The sequence below is a fragment of the Cottoperca gobio genome, chromosome 3 (genome assembly GCF_900634415.1).
Source record: "Cottoperca gobio chromosome 3, fCotGob3.1, whole genome shotgun sequence".
NCBI classification, from domain to species: Eukaryota; Metazoa; Chordata; class Actinopteri; order Perciformes; family Bovichtidae; genus Cottoperca; species Cottoperca gobio.
The window spans coordinates 22,589,488-22,611,047 of record NC_041357.1 but is presented as its reverse complement, the minus strand read 5'-3'; the positions used below and the strand labels follow the sequence as shown (position 1 = coordinate 22,611,047).

Sequence of the window (21,560 nt, the reverse complement as noted above, 5' to 3'; positions counted from 1 at the left end):
CCTGCCACGATAGAAGGCAGAGTGAAAAGCTGTCTGCTGAAGAGAGTTTGGTGATGCAATATTGTTTAAATATGGAGATAAAGGCGCATACTTTGAGACAGTCTCTCCTAGAGAGGGTTCATAGCGTTACACTCAGTTGTTCACATGAAAAGTTACAAAATAGTTATGTCAAGAAGGAAAAAGAAAGAGTTCCAGAGAGAAGTGCATGATGTGGGTGTGAAGCAATTCAACCATCCAACAAGCACTTCTGAAGAAGCCTGCTGACATTTTAAAGCTGGGGTAGGCAGAGAAACCAGCAAGAGTAAGCTAGATTTTGTATCCAACCGAAAAGATTCCAGCCATCCGTTCAGGCCTTCCTCCAAAGCCACTCTCTCAAAACACATGAAAGCGCAATGCCTGACGACTGCTGAAGGTCAAGAAGCGTTGGTGAAAGGAGCGTAGCACATCTTTGTCAGTATACAACTCCCTCATGCCTCATTCAAAGGCAAAAAACGCTTAACATTACAATAATGAACGTAAACAATGAACTGGCTGTAGTTAGTACTTACAGCTGTCAAGTCACCATGTTAGTATTCCTTGTAGAAGACTTCGGTCACGACCTTGATTGCACTGGCAGGTAGGCCATGCGATCTTTTCATACCGAATGACATGATTGGACGTGCATCTCAATTCATCTGAAATTATAAGCTAGTTATTTGGTGTCTTTCGGCTAATCCTCTCAAATTTGAATAATTTCTCTCTTCCTTCTTTCTTGTTCCCTCTCGCATCTTTTTTCTCTACACTTGCTGTGCGCTGAATGTAATGGGATGAGCATGTTCTTGATATATGTGTGATTAATGGAAATGTCTCGCCCCAGAGGAAAATGCCTTGTCAGAAGCAGGCCTATTTCAAAGGCACTTCACTTAGATACGTGCAATTATTTGGCTTTTAGCCTCTTTCTTGCACTCCGTCCTCTGCAAAACGCTCCATTCCAGGAGAGAGCTTTAATATCTCTTGAGATGAAGATGGTATTTTATGCCTCATTTCTATGAAAATAGAAGATGCCAAACCTGGATATGTCTGCGGCATAAATACTAAATAGGTAATTATTCCCACATGCACAATCTGCGAAACACAGACTTTAGCTCAAGAATGAGAAAACACTTGATGAGACTGTTGCTGCTAATGAAAAAGGATGGGTCTTACTTGCTTTCTTATGGCCATGTCACACATATCCGTATGACAGAAACGTATGCCGGCGCATACGAAAATTTGTCAGAGTCCAAATACGTCCAACTTTTCATCGGATCGGAAAAGTGAACATATACAGATACGCATGTCTAACCTATTGATAGAGTATCACTTACTTATACAAAATGTATCAGACGAATGCATAAGATATACAAAAATATGGCGTATACAAAATATCGGCAACACGCTGGTGTACGTTGATATAAGGTAATGTATAGTAGTATTCGTTAAGAGCTCACTGTGTTACGCTGGGGTGCGTTGTTGAACGCTGATGTTTTGAACATGTTCAAAATTACCGGATGTACCCGACGTGTGCTTCATAAGATATGCAGACGTTACGTGACGTTAGACATACGTGAATACGTAGGTGAATATTTACCTACGTAAATACAGTACGTAATACCTTACTGTTGGGTTTAGGAGCTCTGAGGACGCTATGACTGCCTTTCAAATGAATCCAACAAACTTCTAAATGACCAAGATAGTATTTATTTAAAGTGATGATGACAGCATTTCAATAATACTCTCAGCCGAGGGCACTTTCAACACACCAAGTCCACAGTCCGAATCAATAAAGATCCAGTTAGCTGTCTGTTGGTAACTGGAACAGAAAGTGGTACAGAAACATCATAAACATTTTGCTATATTCTCCTCAGAAGAGCGTCGTCTTCTCTCATTGGTCCACGTTGGCGCGGTTACGCCCCTTGGAGGGCTGCGTTGTGACGAGATGGAGGTAGACCTGAAACTCTCATGTAGAGAAATGCACCCGACGTGTTTTACATTCATAACTAATATAGTGCTCATTATACATTCTTGAGCAGAAACACATGTTGTGCAGAAATACATGGTGTGCAAAAATACATATTGATTGAGGTGGACAAATATATGTGATAATCAAGTGTGAATCAATACAATCAGGAGTTATTTACTTCACATTACCTACGTAAATACCTACGTGAATACCTACGTGACTACGTTAGAGGAACGTTAGATATAGGCTACGCCGGCTGACGGTGAATCCTACAGCCAATTTATTGATAACGAGTGGATACCCTATTCCTACCCTATGTTAAGATTATGCCTGACGACCGAGTAATTTATTAAACGTGTTTCTACAGTACAGCTAGCGTTCAGCATTCTAGCCGTTCTCTAGCATCAGCATGACGTGAACCAGATGGCACTTTTCCAGCTCCGTTGGCCAGACTCTCTGATACGTTTTAAATAGGTAAGTGATAAGCTATCAATGTTTGACATACGTATAATAATTTGTTATGTATGCATCAGCTACAACACCGCTGTGGAAAAGTTGGACGTATTTGGACTCTGACACATTTTGAGCTAATTTTCATATACGCCAGCGTATGTTTCTGCCATACGGAACTGTGTATGTCTGGTGTGTTCGGTGTATCGTCTGCGTCCTTCAAACGATCACAACTTACCCTTAATTTATATCAACCTATTGCCGATATTTCGTATGCGACGGCATACGTTTCTGTCATACGGATATGTGTGACAGGGCCTTTAGCTACAAACGTGCTACACATTGAAATCCTCTGAAGGAAATCCGATGTGTGGATTAGTGGGTTGGAAGTAAAGGTACTTATTGTAATAATTAACAAAGCATTATCTATATCTGTATGTAAAGAAATAAAACAAAAGTCTTATGTGTTTTGTTGATTTTGGTCAATCTTAGCTTGTTATCCCTGATTTACACACAATATTAGATGTTTTTCACTATACAATTATATTGAGAAAATAATATAATATTGAATTATCCAACAGAGGAAAGTGTAAACACTATAGGAGAATTTGTCTAAATTGATGCCACCCGTGTTATCACCTGAGGTGCTTCTCTTTCCTAAAGCAATGCTTACATTTGAGCTGTTTATTTCACATCTCAGCAAATTCATTCTAACTTTTGATTCCAATTTAACAGCCAATTAACAAATACATAAAACAATTGTATTTATGATACTTGGGCTGGTAGTAAAGTGCACTGGAGGCCCTGTTTGTGAAAGTTGACTCACCTCTCTGAAACAACTCATTATAAAGCTCACAAATGTCATTTGTATGCAGTTATTATGTTGGATTGTACAATATATACATTTTATTGTGCACACCCCTTCTATGTAGTGTAATCTATTGCATTGCCTTGTGACACCTTATGAATCTGTCATAATTTGAAACATCATTACACATGCAGGTAATCTAAACTATAATAATGCCGTAACAGTTAAGAATGTTTTACCAGTAAACTGTTTTGCACTTTTTAATGTTTTTATTACTGTACTAATAAGTTTAGGATGATTATATTGCAAGTGAAGGCCTTCAATCAAACATCGATGTTGTAAAATTAGACTTGCTTTTGAGTCTCTGATCTTCCTTAATAGGGAAGTACATATCTGCTCTATGTAGTTTTATATTTGTGTCTTCTATTATTATCTCTTTTTAGGTCGAACTTGACATTAGTTAGTTTTTTCTTTTATAAGCTCTTTCTATCAAGTTGTTTTGTTGGCTAGTAAATGAGTTGTTCTGATATGGACTTGAGAGGTAATAGTGGCTTGCGTTTTTAGATGAGAGATACAGGACCTGAAGTGCTTCCGGGCATGACATTCGAGAGAACACAAGAGCGTCTTCAGCTAATGCATGTGGTTTCCGAGCTAAAGGTCATCAGCAAGTGGAGGCTGAGATTCGAGAAAAGGTCAAAGCCTCTTTAACACTGATGCTAACAAAATGGTATAGTAAGTATCATAAACAAGCGGAACATACAGTATTGGGTCCCTAAACACATGATTGAACAAATACTACCATTAGCTTTATGAGAAAACATAATAGATTGTGAACTCATGTGATCCATTGACGGACCTATCGTATAATTGGATCGAAAATTTTGAATGACGTGCCAATGAGAGTCTTTTGGCAAGACCAGTGTTGGAGAATGTCACAGCACTTACGGCACAGACGGCATAGATGTTAATGTGACATTTAAACCAGACCTCACACAGTTGGATGTCTTGGCCTTCAACTTTATAAGGATGTTGTGTGCCACAGTCCTCTAAGCGATATGAACTAATTGTCTGCTGTCACAAGCATGACCTCACATGGTCAGTATTTGCACATCATCAAAAATTCATATTCAGTTTTAAATCTAATATTTTCTTTTCTATGTTCAGAGTCAGAGGTAGATGCAATAACCAAATATGCGTGTATAAACTGGAAAGGTTTTGCGATGTTCTTTTGCCGGTTCAAACGTTAATGAATAAATAATTCTACTTTTTGGTTTAAATGCTGGCAAATTGATACAAAGAAACTATTAATGCACACAGACCTCCCTGGTTCTTCAGGCTGTCATTGTTGTGTGGGTTTCAAATGTTCAGTCTGTGCATTGACCCCTTTTCATGTTGCTGTATTCTGTCTGGTGAAGTGCAGCGAGATGGCTTCTAATAGCGGCTTATATCAGGTCTGAGGACACCGGAGTGCCATATCTCGTTTCTTTAATGTGCCTCTGTTGTTGTGGGAGTATTTCTTTGCTTGGCTTGTCAAGAGAGGTATAGTCTAAGGCAGGGGCCGGGAACCTTTTGGCTGGGAGAGTCATAAAAGCCAAATATTTTTAAATGTATTTCCTTGAGAGCCATATATTTAATCAAATTGAGTTTTAAGTATATCACGTCTCCGAGTACTAAAAGCGGTATCAGTGTTTCCCCTACCATTGTCTAAGCCCCCCCCCCCCCCCCAAAGGAACGCGCCCCCCCTGATTTTTTAAAATTTATATTCACAACTCACTTTTCACATTGAACAGGTGCTCGTTTATTAAATAAACTAAACGCTTATGTTATTTATTTAATTCAGTGGCGGGCCGTCAGGGCCAGCAAGGCCTTCTCTGCTGGCCTAAACATAATCAGATTACAAATTTAATTGTGTAATATTTTTTTTCACAATTATGTATTAAATTATTCCCCATAGTCTATTCTCTTCATTTCATAGCTTTCCTCTTGGTTGCGCTGCTTCCAGCCTCAGATCGAGATTTGGAGGGCTGGCCTTTATGTTAGAGCTTTTATCCAATCATATTTCAGCCATCATGTGTTGCCATAGGTCCACGAAATCTGCACTTAGGCCTTCAGAATCAACAGTGTGGGCGCCTGTAGCTTAAAGTGAATGGAGACAAAACTGTGGCGTTAACCAATCAGATTTCGAGTTGGCGACATCGGGGCCAGCTAGAAGGCGTATGATAACGTCAGCACGTCCACGTCTTTTGATTGGATACGTACTATTGAGAGGCAGAGCTATGCAGAGCTAGCAACTGACCTTGAACGAGCTAATTTGTGTAGATTTCTACAAGTTGTTATTTCAACCCACAATGACTGAAGGAGGAGAAGATATCGATTTGGTCGCAGATATCATTACAACGCAATTTTCGAGACGAACTTTTCAAGAAAAGCTAGATATCGTTATATCGTAGAAGAGAAAGGCCAACTCCGACGCAAGTGAGTCTATCCCTATGTCCACTGCTTCTGTCGAGCGGTCATTCTTGGCCTTAAAGCGAATTAAAACTTATGGCAGAAATGCTACTGGACAGACTCGGCTTTCAGCATTAGCCTCCATGTCTATAGAAAAGGACTTATAGGTGGAACTGAAACGCACAGATAAACTGTACAACAGAGTCATTGAAGTCTTCTTGAGGAAGAAGGAGGATGATTTTGTGTTCAAATAATCAGTTGATTTGGTGAGTAACAAGCATTTTGGTTTTTTGACAAATATATAAAATGTTTAATGCTTCTGCAAGAGATGTAGAGATGTGTGTGGTGCACTGGCTCAGCTGTGCAGTAAAAGTACTCAAGGAGACTTGTTGAATTGTTTTGGTTTAACCTTTATCAAAGTGGACATTCAAGGCTAGGAATATACTTTCACCACTGTCGCAAATATATCCTCATGAATAAATGCAAATGATTTGTTTGTTTTCTTTTATTTTCAGTGAATAGTTTATGTATCTTTATCTATCTTTATGTATCTAAATATTACTCTTTTGTACTTGACTATGTTAAGGTGATGCAACGCCCGGTTATACTGCGTTTCTGTCTAAATGTATAGTTTCTAGAGCCATGGCGTCATAATGATGGTATTAAGAGGCGGAATAATTCAGGTAGGACTGTGTAGGACATCACTGAAGGCCTAGGTGTGAAATGCACGGCCCGCCACTGATCTAATTTATGTGGATGTTTCTGTGTTTCCTGCACGGGTGTCAAACTCAAGGCCACAATTATATCCGGCCCGCGAGAAAATATCACATGTCTGTCATAACTGTGATTGAACTGTGAACATCCAAATGGAGCTGATTGACCTCCAGTGTAACGACACCTCAAGGCAAAGTATGACTCTGTGGGCGCTGCACAGTTTCCAAGCTTCACCCCCGAAACGATGCCTTAATTTTGGCCCTCTCTGTAATTGAGTTTGACACCCCTGGTCTACTGCTTGCTTTGTGCAGTTTCTCCTCAGCTGTTTCGCGAAGGGCAGGGCTCTGCCCCCTACACACGCACACGTACGCACACTCACACACACGTGCGCACACAGTTACAGTCAGAGACGGAAAGGAGAGGGGAGAACTAAAACAAAATCCGCTGCTAAATGTTTTACTTTAAAATGACACAGTATAATTATTTATTACTTGTTAATCATGTTAAAAAATGTCAACTCAAAATTGTCTGCGAGCCATATCTCGTCATCGAAAGAGCCATATATGGCTCGTGAGCCATAGGTTCCCAACCCCTGGTCTAAGGTCTTGACACAGAGTTTATTGATGACATCATAACAGTTTTGTGGAAATGGAATACTAACGGTCTTAGTAAACTCTCCAATGTCCAGATTATACACATCATTGTCCAAACACATTCGTGCAAAAGTCTCACTGAGCCAGTCTTCAGCAGATAAACACCTACCATAGACTAGTGGCAAACATTGGCGGAGACAGTCTGTTTTTGAGAAGGAAGCGTAATAGTTCCTGACAGGGTGTGTGATTTCCTCAAAGCCATTTAGATATGGCCCGGGTCTCCTAAGAGCTAAAGACAGGATTCAATAAGTAATGCTTCAGCAGGCCCCAGCACCTGGTGATCCCCGTCACCCTCAGGCTGACTGTAATCATTTGTGATTGCCCTCGTACGCTTGCTGGCCTCCCAACAGCACATGTTTCACTCAGGGTTTCAGATGGGCATCAAAATGCATTACCTCCCAAAGCAGTAGACGGGGGGCCTGTGTGCGTGAAGCCAGGGTGGAAATAAAGACATTAACTCTATCTGCAGACTAAGATTGCTGAACTGTGCAGAGTGACATCAGAGGCTGTTATAAATATACATCAAGGAACATTTATGCACTAAAGAGTAGGATATGTCAGTCAGTGCAATACATACATTTCAACCTTCATATGTGAAATATATGTCTTAAAACTATAAGTTATTGCAATTAATGCTACAGGACTACACCTTTGCTACAGGAGTCAAATAAGTTTTCTTCCTTCTTTCCTGTCTGAATCCTCAAACTTCTTCTCTTTCTCCTTCAAATTAAGTGGAAACAACACGGCAGATCTTCTCAGGTTCTCTGGATATAGTGCGATTGCATGGCAAATATGGCTTTAATGACTCTGCAGCGGGGGCTTGGCTATTTAATGAGCGGGTTCTCCTGCTCCACTACGATCAAATGAGAGCCTAATTTGATTTTCCCTCTTGACCTCTATTCCTCTCAGAAAACAACAAAGCACCAGGGATTCTTTCAAAGGCTTGTGCGGGAGTAGAGAAATTCAGGGGTGTGTGTGGAAGAAAGAGTGGATAATGATGAGATTTTCCTCCCATGAAGAAAAATACATTATACTATATTGCCGACACACACGTGCAGCATGTAATGCACACATATTGTATGCATTGACCCATGCAAACAGGTTTCAAGGGCAAAATGAAGAATACAACTGTTAAAAAATGCTTAAAGGAAAAGTTTGACATTTTGGGAAATCTACTTATTTGCTTTGGCGGAGAACTATATGAGAAGATTGAAACCACTCTGATGTTTGTGCATTAAATATAAATGTATCACCAGCAGCCAGTTAGCTCAGCTTAGCAGAACGCCTGCAAAGATTAGTCTTAACAAAAAACAGTTTGCAGTTTTACGTGGCGTTACACGTTGGACTATTTCTTTGCCAGATAAAGTATGTTTTCACTGGTCGCCTGGCAACTGTTCAGAGCCAAGAAATGGTCTGGCAGAAATGGCAAATTGTCAATTTTACACTAAGGTTTTTAAAAGAAATTAAACAAATATATAATGTTGATTTGTGACCTTTAGAGATGCTGGTAGGTGAATTGTGTTACCTTCGACACAGAGCAAGGCTCGCTGTTTCCCCATGTTTCCAGTCTCTGTGCTGAGCCACACGAACAGATTGCTGGCTTTCACAGACCGACATCAGTGTTATCAATCTTATCACTCTCAGCAAGAAAGTGAATAAGCATATTTCCCTGAAAGATATTTCCCAAAATGCTGACATTTTTGCTTGAAGCATAGCATGCGTTTTATATTGTGCTCAGTAATATGACAGCCGAAAATACGTTTTTTCTTTTTTTTAAACCAGGTTATGAGCAGGGATTAAAATCAGTCTGTTTTTACAGAGCTCCCGTTTGAAACCGTTCCTATGATTTGATCCCACAGATGTGGCAGTAGAAGAGACCACTTCAGAAGAAACCAGCAGACCATGGCATCACTACAGAGGGAAAACACACAGTGGGTGTCTAGACCAACAGTAACAACCTCATGTGCTGATACTACCACATCCACAGACCACATGTGTTGTCAAACTGAAGTCAGAGGCGAGAAAAAGTTTATTTTTTAACTTGAGACATAAAAACAATAAAGTTAAGCTGTTATTTTGTCCGTCACAGTTTGATATAAAGTAAAATGATTGTTTTCTTTGGAGGGAGTGAATAAAAAGCGTCTAGTTTAGTGAGCGAGATCAAAGGGGGGTGGCCTTTTTATTTCTCTTTTATAGAATCCTCTCTTATTAGCATTTATACCAACCTCAAACTTTTAACATATTGTCATTACATTTGTATCACACAATGGACATTTAATATGATATAAAAATGCCTCAATAGCTTTATACAGAAAAGGTCAGCTAAAAGCTATTTTCAGCTTCTTCCACACATAAATCTATATTCAGTACCTGGTAGTGACGCACTACACACACAGTCTTCTGCTGTTGCCTCTGAGTAGCTCCCCTGGAGCTGTTGGGGCTAAGTGCCCCACTCAAGGACATCTCAAGAATAGTTGTTGAGCGAATGACAGCTCATAACTCATTCAACTTCACCACTCAGATTTTATTGACTGGTTTGGGAATTCATCGCAGATCCCTCTGGTCTCAAGCAACTTCTCTGACGTTATGAAGCAATAAAACGCTGAGACATTGTCATCTCTGACAAAAAAACTGTGCCGTAATACACACACAAAAAAAAGTTGTGAGTATATAAATCTATATTCAGTAACTTCAGACTCTGGTTTGTTGGCTCCCAATTGTTTATTCTTATACAGAATTTGTAAAAAGAATGCGACGACTATGGTTTTCACGTGTCCAATGTAGAGATACAGCACATAGGAACATGTGTTATATAAAACTGTACTGTGGTAAAAGCAATGTAGAGATTTTAATCTAAAGCTTTTGTTGTTTTTTCAGAAAGTGGAGAATGACTTGCACTTATATAATACATGAGGTAAATGTCTTTTGAAAATTCTGCTCTGCTGTGTCTAATTACGTCAATAAAAGTCAACCTTTTTCCTCAGCTACTTTACGCCCATTGATAAAAGGGAGTGTGAGGAGCTTGCCGGTGTTCTGATACAGTCTATTTAGTGAAAAAGGCAGGTAACCTGAAGACTGACGGTGGTGAAGAGATTCAGCTCAGCAGGGCTGTGAGACAAAAAGCTTTCATGACACCTGCTGGTGTAGTGTTCTGCTACCCAGCTTTTTGCCTCTTTCCTTCCCCATCATCCATCCATCAACCCAGCAGTAGATGTACAGAGCATAGCCACTCTCCATTTGTCAGCACCCATCAGAAGTGGTTACTTTCTCATTACATGCCTGCTGACCCTTTTGAAGACTGCAAAAAAAAACCTCTCACTGTCACAAAATATAAAATGTACCTTCCTCCTTTGAAATATTAAGAGACAAAGGCACTGCGAGGCATTACATCAACACTTTGGTTTATCGCTTCACACCCGGTGTTGTGTAAAGTGTCATGTTTGTATTTCAGTGACTGGAGAACTATGGTGAATAGACAGACAACTGTCAACACCAATATGCTTTGGAAGAATGTGAGGAAGGTGACAAGAGAGAGGCAGTATGTGATCTAGAGAGAATGTTTTATATCTTAGCCTGTTAATGAGACACAGAACATGAAAATGAAGCAAACTCATGATAGATTAAAAAGTGATTAGTCTCCTGTAAGGTAGTTTTATTACGATGGTTTGGTCCGAACACTCAAGTATATTTCCCAGACTAACTTGAAATCATTAAGGCTTTGAATGGGCAGCAAGTGTTGGTGAAGTCCAGCTTTTGAAACCGCCAATAAATCATCTTATGCATTCTTCATCATTTATTAAATTACATCATTCCTGGACACAAAGGACACTTTCCCTAATGGAGAGCGCTTAATCATGATCATGTGCAGTACTCTATTAACATTCTGATTGCTGATTCTGTTTTTGTTTTTTTTTGTCTAAAGGTGAACAGGAGCTTACATTTTATACAAAAATTATATTAAACCAATATCAGAAATGCATTTATCTCTTCCAGGGGCTTGTGGATAACAATATTCCTAAATGCACCTTCACAACTGAGGGATAGTTAAAGTCAATGGACTTGGCATTATATGGAAACCATATATCAAAACCAGCTGATGGTTGGTTTCTACAATTATATATCAACACGAGATAAAAGTCTACAGCCATGCAGGTGGCTCTTGGAGGATGTCTTCCGGCACAGCAGCGCTTTGAGCTAAATGCTAACGTCAGGACATGCTGATGTTTATCACGTTTAATGTGAACCATGTTCATCATCTTAGTTTGGTATGTTAGCGTTTTAACATTCGCTAATTGGCCCATTACACAAAGTACAGTTGAGGCTAATGGGAATAACTTAATTGATTGCAGGTATTTGGTCATAAAACAAATTACTGGACTAATTGAACATTTGACCTGATGGTGGCACTGGAGGAGATGTGAGGGGATCACCTTCCTCTCGGAAGTCTGTACAGCATGTATGGTTTTCAGTTTGACTTTGTATGATCAAACTCTTTATTATAAAACACTTTTTGTCCAATTAGTTTCCAATAACCATTAACAATGTATCTACTACTGTCTGTGCACAAAACACACCTGTCCAATAATACTTCAAATAAACATGAAGGCCTGAACCTAAAGTCTAAAGATGGTCCAACAGCACCATAACCAAAACTACTGTATGAGTTTGAGATCTTGAAATAATGACATAAAGTAAAAACATTTGCGTGCTTTCTCCAGTAAATTGCCCTCAAACACCACATGCATCTGAACCCACACTTTACTGAAAACAATGACATCTGTTTGACATGTTTCATGCTCTTGAGATGGATCAATACGTCTACATTCTGGTCTCTGTAGCCTGCTGAACACTCAGGGAAACCCCATTCTGTGTGTTGCTCATGACAGTAGCTTTGAAAACCATCTTTACTGGGATTTCAATACAATGCAAATTATACCTTATTATTTTTTGCCTGATCTCACTGCTGTGTTAAATCAATTGGCGCCTCACATTCTGGCATCGATTCTGTTACAATGTGGATATTTCATCACTTCACTTAAGTGACCCTAGAAATAGAATAGAGAACAAAGCAGTCACCGACCTAGCCCATGAATTCAACATTTATTACTGATCCGTCTAATTAGCCACCTAGTCAACCGTTTAGCAGGCTTTATCAATTCCTTTGTGTGCCTCTGTGTGTGTTCGTGTCTCCCCTCAGGCTCCTGGGTGAGTGATTCAGTCCAAGTATGTCAAACGTGTTGCCTCCTCGCAGCACTCATTTGGTGGGAATGTTTGTCTTTGTTCTCAGTCTTCAGAGTATTCTTCACGTAGTCTGTTTGTAAATAACTGTGGCCTCGGAGACGGCCACACAGCGCTCATTCCTCTCTTTGGCAATTTGCTCGGACCCCTGCTCAACCTGAGCGGCACACAGTGTGCAGTTCTCGTAGAGCGAGAGTGCACAGCGCACCCCAGCCAGCCAGTCCTCCTCCTCGCTCTCTGTTACTCACACCAGGATGGATCTACCCTCCTAGCAGTGCACAAGTCTACTTCAGCAGTTGGCAAGTTGGGCTCTCATTTAGGAGTGAAACAGGGGCTGAAACTAACGTTTCTTCTCCCGCTGACGAGATTTTCCTTCATCTCCGTGCATCAACTTGGCTGTCGGAAACCTACAATGATGACAGCAACCGGGCTCTCATCGCGCCTTCTGCTCCTGCTCTGCTTCATCTCCACCGCAGCGTGCAATATGTTTGCATTCACCGAGGAGCCCTCTGAGAGAGTCGGGAAGGGAGACGGGTATTGTAGTCGGATTTTACGGGCTCAGAGCAATCGAAAGGAGGGCAACAGCGAGTTTCGCCTCCGCGTAGAGGGAGACCCGGACAGCTATCAGCCAGGGAGCACATACAGAGGTTGGTGTTTATCCGCGGGATTTACGCACACTGCGCTGGTTGGCACTATGTGCGCATTGTGAAAGAAACACCAGTCCAGGGTCAGTAGGCATTGCAAACTTATAATAAGTTTCTACAGAGTCTATTTGTGATGCGACGTGAGTGTTTGTCCCCTGAGAGTAAACTATAGTGTGTTAGTAAAGAGATGATCCTGCATCACAATGAGGACATATGCATTTGAACCAATAAGCTAAAAGGCAATAATTTCCTTTCAATCTAATGTGAAAAACTATCACTAAAAAGTATGGCTTAAAAGCTCCTTTATGATAAAAAATTGAACGGTTTATATAAAGCTAAATCCCTCTGCGTACTCTTCCATATTTGCGATTCTCTTTCATAGTTAAAAGTGATTCTTTAAAATGCCAGCAGTCCCTTATTTCATAGCTTTTGTTCAAATCGGAACTTATTGGGAGCTATTAATGGGCATCTGCTCTGTGAATCTCAAAGGCTCATGCTGTTCTGGACGTGACACTATGTAGCACTGTGGTTATTTCATTCTTTTCTGATTTCGTCAAACATAATTTTACATCATCCAAAGCCAATAACTGAATTAGCTCGTAGTTGGGGGTTGGTGATAACATTTCTGCTATCACCTATAGTATAAATGAGTCATTCCCCCCCCCCCCCCCTCACCAAAAAAAAAGTAAATTAACATTATTTTATGTTCTGCTGGATTGAAAAATGCATTAAAAACACTATCTTAACATCTTATGGAAATGCTGCGAATGAAACATTGTAATTACTGTTATCTGAGCAACATCTTCAAGAACGGCGGAAAGGTTTGGTTGTGCATGAAATGAAATGATTACAATTATGTCAGAATATATTACCCTTTATCCAACTCAGTATTGCTTCTAAATACAGCACTACTCACACAGTTAGTTAATTAAGCCTGCTTTAGTCTTGTGCTTGGCAGTGAGAATTGTACTTCATTTGTTTTCTCTGTCAAGTCATGCTTGTTGTCACTCTTGTTTGATTCCATCCAGTGACTGTGAGTGCATCCAGTCCCTCCTACTTCAGAGGGTTCACCCTTATTGCCCTAAAGGACGGCACAGAAGGAGACAGGGACGCAGATTACGTTGGAAAATTCCAGGTAAGGTAGCGACTAATGTCATGGCTGCTTGTTCAATCACAAAAGAACAACACTTTTTATTTTCTTTATTATCACAGTGCAGTTGGATGGCAGTTAATTAACCCATCCTAGTCTGCCACACCTGTAGTTAAACCCTGGTGCTTAATGTTCATCCTCCATTGCGTCATTCTCTGAAATCCGGCACAAGCACTGTGTATGCCGTGTGTGAAGAGAGAGAAAACAAAACTGATTTTACTGTAGATTGGGGGGGATGGGGGTCTTGACAGATTTTCTTCGCACAGCCTTCCTGTCTTCACATTTAAAAGTGTGATTATTCTCACCTCCTCTGATAGTCTTGATCCAGCATATGAAAATAGCACACTCTCAAGCTCAGCTCCACGTAGCCGTGCTTTTCAGGTTGTGAATGTACACATGTGTGGACTTCGAGGAGTAGTGTGCCCACAAGCTGGCATGCAGTTCATGCATGTAGGAAGTGTTCAATTGGTGTAGTTGAGAGGCTAATAAGCATTTTGCACAGGCCAAGATGGAGTACTGTAAGCAGAGAGAGAGAACGGAGTGGGGCCAAGAGTGCGAACAGAAGAGAGAGAAGGCAAAGAAACTGGTGCTGTTACACGTATGTGATAATATGTGAGACCTTTGTAATTATAATGCAGCGTGAGGACTCGAGTGCTAGAGAAGTAGAAGATTGGTCGATGGTGTGTGTGTGTGAGTTCAGAGAGAGGAAGAATGTCTTTATAAAAAACGTATCATACATCAAGCATCATGTAATGTTCGGAGATGCTATAGCAACCGATCGCAGTGTAGAACTACACTTTAAGTTGATTAACCTAAACGCAACATTACATTCATAACCTTTTGAATTCGTTCCACTTCACTGGTTCTTGTTCTGCCCTCTCAAGCCTTTTTAGCTTACCGTGTCCTGCCAACATTCCCTCCTAATTCTAGGCAGCAGTTTCAAGACATACAGCTTACATTGCACAAGATGGCATCCTATTTTCAAAAGGAATCAAAAAGAATTGAGCAACGGAGGAATTGATTTCAGCTACGTCAAATACCCAAAATGTTAGAGGAATACACCAGTACAGCTGTGATGCGGCGTATTTGTTTGTTACAACATGCATAAAGTTTTCAGGTGGAATTCCAAGTCTTACCCAGAACTTGAAATCATATGTCTTCCTATGGCAGGCCTTGTAAAGATGCAGTTGATAAATGGGTTGAACGAGTTTTCTTTTTTAGAGTTTTGTGAACCTGACGGTTTCAGTCGCCTTCCACATGAAACCCTATTATTTTATTGAACATGTACAATTCACGGAGAGGTTTTCACAGCAGCCCCTCAGGCTTCTCTGATCACAGCTGCTGCCATGCTGTGGCACTCTCTGTGAACCTGAGCCTTGAATATGGAAGGACATAAAAAACAGGAATATTTTATTATTTGTCCTGCCATTACCCAACACTTAACACCGGCAAGACTTTTTCAGTTTTATTTGGCCTTGCAATATATTTCAGGCTGTTGTTATTTAGTGCCAGCCTTGAGCGAGCTCCTGAGCCGTATGGCAAAGTGTGGCGCGGTGTGACAGGGTGCTAAACGTCAGCAGTAAAGAGGGGAAACACTACATCATTTAGTCATGATCAGTCACTTTGCTTTCCACACATGGATGAGATTGAGGGTGCGTTCCAATACCCATGCTACCATACTACTTAGGATGTATCCGGTCGCATTTTTCAGTATGCCAACCAACATACTTTTCTAACTGTTCTGACCCACAATCCTTTTGCCAATATTAGCAATAGGGTCAAAGTTCAAGACGCAATGTTATGAATTATGTAGTATGTCCCAATTGTGTTCATACTGCACGCAAAAGTACGTACTTTGTAAAGGCAGCTGCAGTACATACTGAAAGTAAAAAGATTTGTGATTTGGAACGCAGCATGAGTCGGTACAGAGAACAATAGATGGATGTGTGACCATAGCCTTTAGATGTTGGCATCAAAAGTAAAAGGAATGGATATGTCATTACTCGGGCTTGCCTTTGATTAGACGCCTGCTCGGTTTTAAGAAGTTGACGGTTCCCTTTCACAGCTTCAGATGATCACCTGTTTCATTACAAACACCATGTGACAGCGCAGTAAAAATAAACTGCTGTCCAAAGAGATATCCCTCTATCATCACCTGCTCAGTTAGTCTTTCATGTTTTATGTCTTTTATAAAATCAAAAGTACACACACACACACACACACACACACAGAAGCACACACACCATTCCTCCATTCTGAAAGAGCCCTGGGTGGGCCGGCCTCTAGGCTTTGAGAGAAAAGAAAGGAAAAAAAAAAAGAAGCTGCAACAGAAGACGTCAGGGTTTATTTAACATACAGCTCATTTGAAATCTGTTGGTGTGCCCCGTCTCAGCCGTCTCAGGACAGCTCCCGACTTGATGAAAAGCACTTTTATTGAGCTTTCTGGGAAGGTCAGCTAACACTGTGTGTATGTGTGTTTGTGTGTTTGTTGGCAAGAGCGTAAACCAGCGGGCAATGCTGGCGATGTCTGCTGAGACATTACTTCTCAGCAGGGTAAGATGATAGAACAAGGAATAGCAATTGTAGCTGTGTGAGGGGTGATATCGGTGCCACTCCGAGTGAAACATATGTCATAATCGTAAACACAACGGAGGTCGGGGGTGAATCGTCTTCATGTCATATTTCCACACGGATGATCTAATATTAGGGCAACGAAGATGTTTCTCATGTAACCTCTGTGCAAATTGTTCCGTTTGCAAAGCTCCCATTTACATCAACGTTATTGTTTGGGTCTGACCAACAGCTGACGTAGAGCCAAGCACTTACTCTCATGTAAAAAATCCATGCATGAACCCAGAGACACAACTCGATTTGTTTTGCAATGATGTGTCACATTTTTCTCTTTTCCCCCAACACTCATCGTCTGTGTATTGTGTAAGAGATTTGGACATTTGGAATTAGACACATAAAAGAAGAAATGGTTCATAGGTCAGTTAGCAGCAAATTAGTTCCTTCTTTTTGCAGATGGTGTTTAATGCATTCCCATGAGTCTTCACTGGCTTTAACATGAGTTGTAGTCCAGTCAGGCCACCCCAGGATGCCTGTTAGAAACCATGGGAACATGGAGGGGGGGCTGTATAATCCAACAGACCGGGATAGGCTGCATACAGATGCACCGCAAGCGTGTGTACACACACACACACACACACACACGGCTCCCCTTCTGATTCCGTCTCTCCCTCTCTTACACACACACACACACACACACACACACACACACACACACACACACACACACACACACACACACACACACACACACACACACACACACAATCCACTTAAAGAGGGAACTCATTCATAACATGGCTTGACAAAGGACATTCTCGGCTGACAGCTTTATGGAGTGAGAAAGTTCCCCGTCTTCTCTGCCCTGATGTCACTTCCTATCAGACAGATCCTTGGTCTCTGGGCAGTGAACATTAGCTTGCTGCCTGCGCTTCCTCATGCAACCCACTCTACTATTTTCCAGTCCAGTTAAAATCAATGAGATTCTCAGTGTCTCAGGTTTGCAGCTGAGTAAGAGAGGGCAACATGCATTTGGACTCTTCAGTTTGACCTTAAATTGTAATGCTGTCAACAGGGATTGGGTGATGATTGGATATCTGGATGTTGACCTTCTGAGTATTGATGAGTCACTTTATTTCACCAGGATTATCCGCTCAGTGGAAAGTGCAAGAAGTGTCCCCCATTCACTAGACTGCATTAGATGACTAGACCGTCACTGACGGACTGGAGTAAGGACAATCAACTGTCCTATCTCTACTATTGGTACACAGTAGTTCCCAACCTTTTTTGAGCTTGTGACCGCCTTTTTAAAAAGAAGCCATCCTTGTTAAAGTTGCATGAATCTATGAGTTTTGACGACTGCTTCATTTTAACCGGACTAGAAATTAATCCAGTATTCCACAAGAAAAGCAGTAATGATTGGACAGCAATACGACTTGTGTTTTATGTGGCAGAACGTTTTCTTCTTCTCTCCTCTTGTAAATCATATCTCAGATTGATTTTGTAGCCAGTTGGAGGGAAATGAACCTGAGGATACTTTAACACGTATGCAATAGTGTTTGAGCCTGTTCCGTCTTTGCTGTACCGACAACTCTCATGTTGTGTATTTTGGATTTATTTTAGGGTAAATCCCTCAGTGTGTTTTGAAAATGTGAAATGAATGTCAGTGCAAGCTGCTAATTATGTTTATAGGCACTTGAGATGACAATGGGCAAGGAAATGAATGTGAAATGGTCCAACTGCTAATGTTTAAAATCACATGCTGATGTTTGAAGTGCTTTTCAGGCAAGACTCAGGACATTTTATCCATCACTAATCTCTTTGTGTGTGTGTCTGTGTCTGTGTGCATGCTTTTACAGATAATTGATGAGGAGGAAACACAGTTTATGACCAACTGCCCCCCTGCTGTGACAGAGAGCACTCCTCGCAGACGCACCAGCATCCAGGTGTTTTGGACTGCGCCCCCCGGTGGCTCCGGCTGTCTCGCCATTAAGTATGTATACCGCGACTGACGCTGAGCCCGATGAGCACGGGGAATCCTCTCCTCAAACACTTAGAGATACTCTACACATTAGTGGTGGAATATTTAACTTCCAGCCTGAACAGGTCCTTGTACTTGGTGAACTGTAATTAATTATGTTCCAAGAGGTCTGGTGCATACCTGTCAACATTGGAATTTCAAATAAGGGACATTTTCTGGCGGACTCCGGCCATACCTTAACAGCTCCCAGCCCCAACCCATATAATGTAAATGTAAACACATAAGGGACGGGTTCAGGAATTACATGTTTATTTAAAGTATGTATTACTTGTACAGAAATGTTTATAAGATGTATGTATTTTAATTGCATATATACATTTTATTCAGTGTGGGAGTCCCTAGCATCTGCTAGGGACTTGTTGTAAACATAGGTTGCAGACTTTGCCTGCCTCAAGGCTAGCTGAAGGCTACATTAAATCTACATCTACATTGACATCTTTCCCTCAGCTTTGGTCACTTGGTTTTCCTCTGAAACAGTTCTTGTGACAAATGAAGTCATTGACAGTGTATGTTTTGTGCCTCTTGGGCGTGCTTGTGCTTGGACGATTGTTCATGCTGGTGAACATCGCTTATTCCGTCGTGTGCAATGATAAAATCTGAATGGCACACTTTGCAAAAAGCACGAGTTTGCCTTTTTATTAAATAAGGGAAGGTGTCCTCTCATTTGGTACTTGCATAAAGTTTGAACTTGTTTGGCAGGTACAGCTGCGTCTCCATCTATCTCCCGTTCACTGAGACTCATCCATATGTTTTCATCTTCTTCTGTGTTATAGTTCCTGTTTTCTTCTTCTGTGTGTTTACTGGCGGATAACTTTTTTCAGCTAAAGTTAAACATAATACTGCCATCTGCTGTACCGGAGGCCACTTTACCACAGTACACTTTTTTCAAATTGGGCCTATTTTTTTATTTTTGAATGGTTAAAAATACGGGATAATTACGGGAAAAACGGGAGGGTTGACAGGTATGGTCTGGTAATGTGGACAGTACGGCTGCCCCTTTCTATCACATTTTTAAATGGCATTTTCTTTTCTCCTTGCATCACTGCCTGCTAGACCAACGTAGAACACAGGGTGTAGGCTTAATCTAGAAGTCCCGAGGATAGATTTGATTTGCGATTATCTCCTGCTGACAATTTTCAATGCATACTATAAGCTTTCAGATGGATATGTGTGCTTTTTCTTTTACCTTCCAGGCAGTCACAGCAGCATGATTTCTTGTCTTTTTGGCGATGGGGATTTATTATAGCACATTGTTAGCATTTATATCAAAAAGGGTCGACTAAATAACAGAAACACCTCTCTGTATAACGCAATACAGTTCAACAGCACCACAAGATACATCCTCCAAAATAAAAATACGGATTTATTTCAGGACTTTTCTTATTAAACTGCCATTCTTTTAGCTATTTGCACCTGATAAAGTGGCCCCTGAGTGTATATTAAATATTAGTTTTGATATGAGAGAGGTTAGTGTAGTAAGATTGGTTATTTAGCTTATATTTAATTCTGTCATATAGAATTACATCTAGGTTTTAAGCAGTACCTTTGAAAGTACTACAGCTCTCTGGGATCGGGATCTGTGCTTCCAGCAAAAATCAAATCTGCATGTACAGTAAATACATTTGATTTGATCCCTTCCAGCCCCCAGCAGAGTTAAATACAAAATGTCTTGTCAGATTTCCATTCCCACTTGGCTTCCTAAACTATTCATTACCGTTGCATTAGTCATACGGCTGATTGACACCGATCAACTCTGCTGCTGTGTGTCCTCTGGGCTTGGATACAGAAGGAGAGTCATGTTCAGTTGAAGGCTGAAATCCATTCATTAATCCAGTACAGTGGGGAAATAATGAGAGTACAGGAGGTGGAAAGATACTCAGGGACTGTGACTCACAAGGCCTTCTATTCAATGCATCACTGAACTGTATGTACCCAGTCGGTTTCTATGCTGCCTTGTCTACATCTCTGCTGTTTTCTCAAACAAAGGGATGATGAAAAGGTTGCAATTTTTAGAATTGCATTATTGCTCTGTTATTATGTGACTGATACAGTATGATGAGTTTTCCTTTTCTTCATCTCTTGGCTTTCCATTTCCCTTGACCTTATCTTTCTGGAGTATCTTCATGACCTGCCCTCTCAATAACTTCTGAGCTCTCCTATCATCTCTCTCACTGGCAAAGCTCCTCTTTCTGCTCCTTGCTCTCTCATCCTCTCTTTTGTTTTTTGTTTTTTCATCTTCACTGTGGTGTTACTTAGTTTTTTCGCCTCACGTCATGTCGTTCGGTACTTGGGCTCTCCTCATAGAGCTCTGTAGGATGATGGCAGTATTGTTCTTAGTTAAGCACATGGATAGAGGGGAGAAGTTGAAAGTGTGAGCGAACAGCCTAGAAAGAGATGCATGAAAGTGCTGAGATGTGGATGTAGTAATACCAGGGCGCAGATAATAAGGGAGGGAGAGAGTGAGAAGTTCAAAAGAGATGCTTCTGAAAATCATGATTACAGTCTTAGGAGTGGGTATTTTCCATTGTTCTTACCCCTACCTGACACTCAGCCAGATGACAAGGCTTTTGTATGGCTCTGTGCTGCTTTAAAACAAAAGTCTTAATTAAGTCTTATTAAGGAGGTGCGAGGAGGAGTGCGGGGCTATATATGTGAAAACTATACAGAGGGAAAGACATTCTTAGCTCACTATGGCTGTGTTATCATACAGCCTATACCAGCAGAGAAACATGGGGACACAAACAAACACATACTGTGTTGTCAACAAATGGGCACTGAAAGAAATAACATAATAATGTGAAATGATTGCTAATGTTATAGATTAGCATAGAGAGGACACTTTCATTACCACCACAGGCAGGGTAA

General features: G+C 40.8%; 1 protein-coding gene across 1 annotated transcript in view; it reads left to right on the top strand.

Moving 5' to 3' along the window:
* The first annotated feature begins 12,196 nt into the window (after positions 1 to 12,196).
* spon1a (spondin 1a) overlaps positions 12,197 to 21,560 on the top strand; it is a 66,321-nt gene continuing 56,957 nt past the window's right edge. Inside the window, exons 1-3 of the mRNA XM_029428745.1 lie at positions 12,197 to 12,939; positions 13,965 to 14,071; positions 18,514 to 18,647. Of these exons, the coding sequence (XP_029284605.1) occupies positions 12,705 to 12,939; positions 13,965 to 14,071; positions 18,514 to 18,647 (476 nt within the window). The 5' untranslated portion in view covers positions 12,197 to 12,704. The remainder of the gene's footprint in view (positions 12,940 to 13,964; positions 14,072 to 18,513; positions 18,648 to 21,560) is intronic.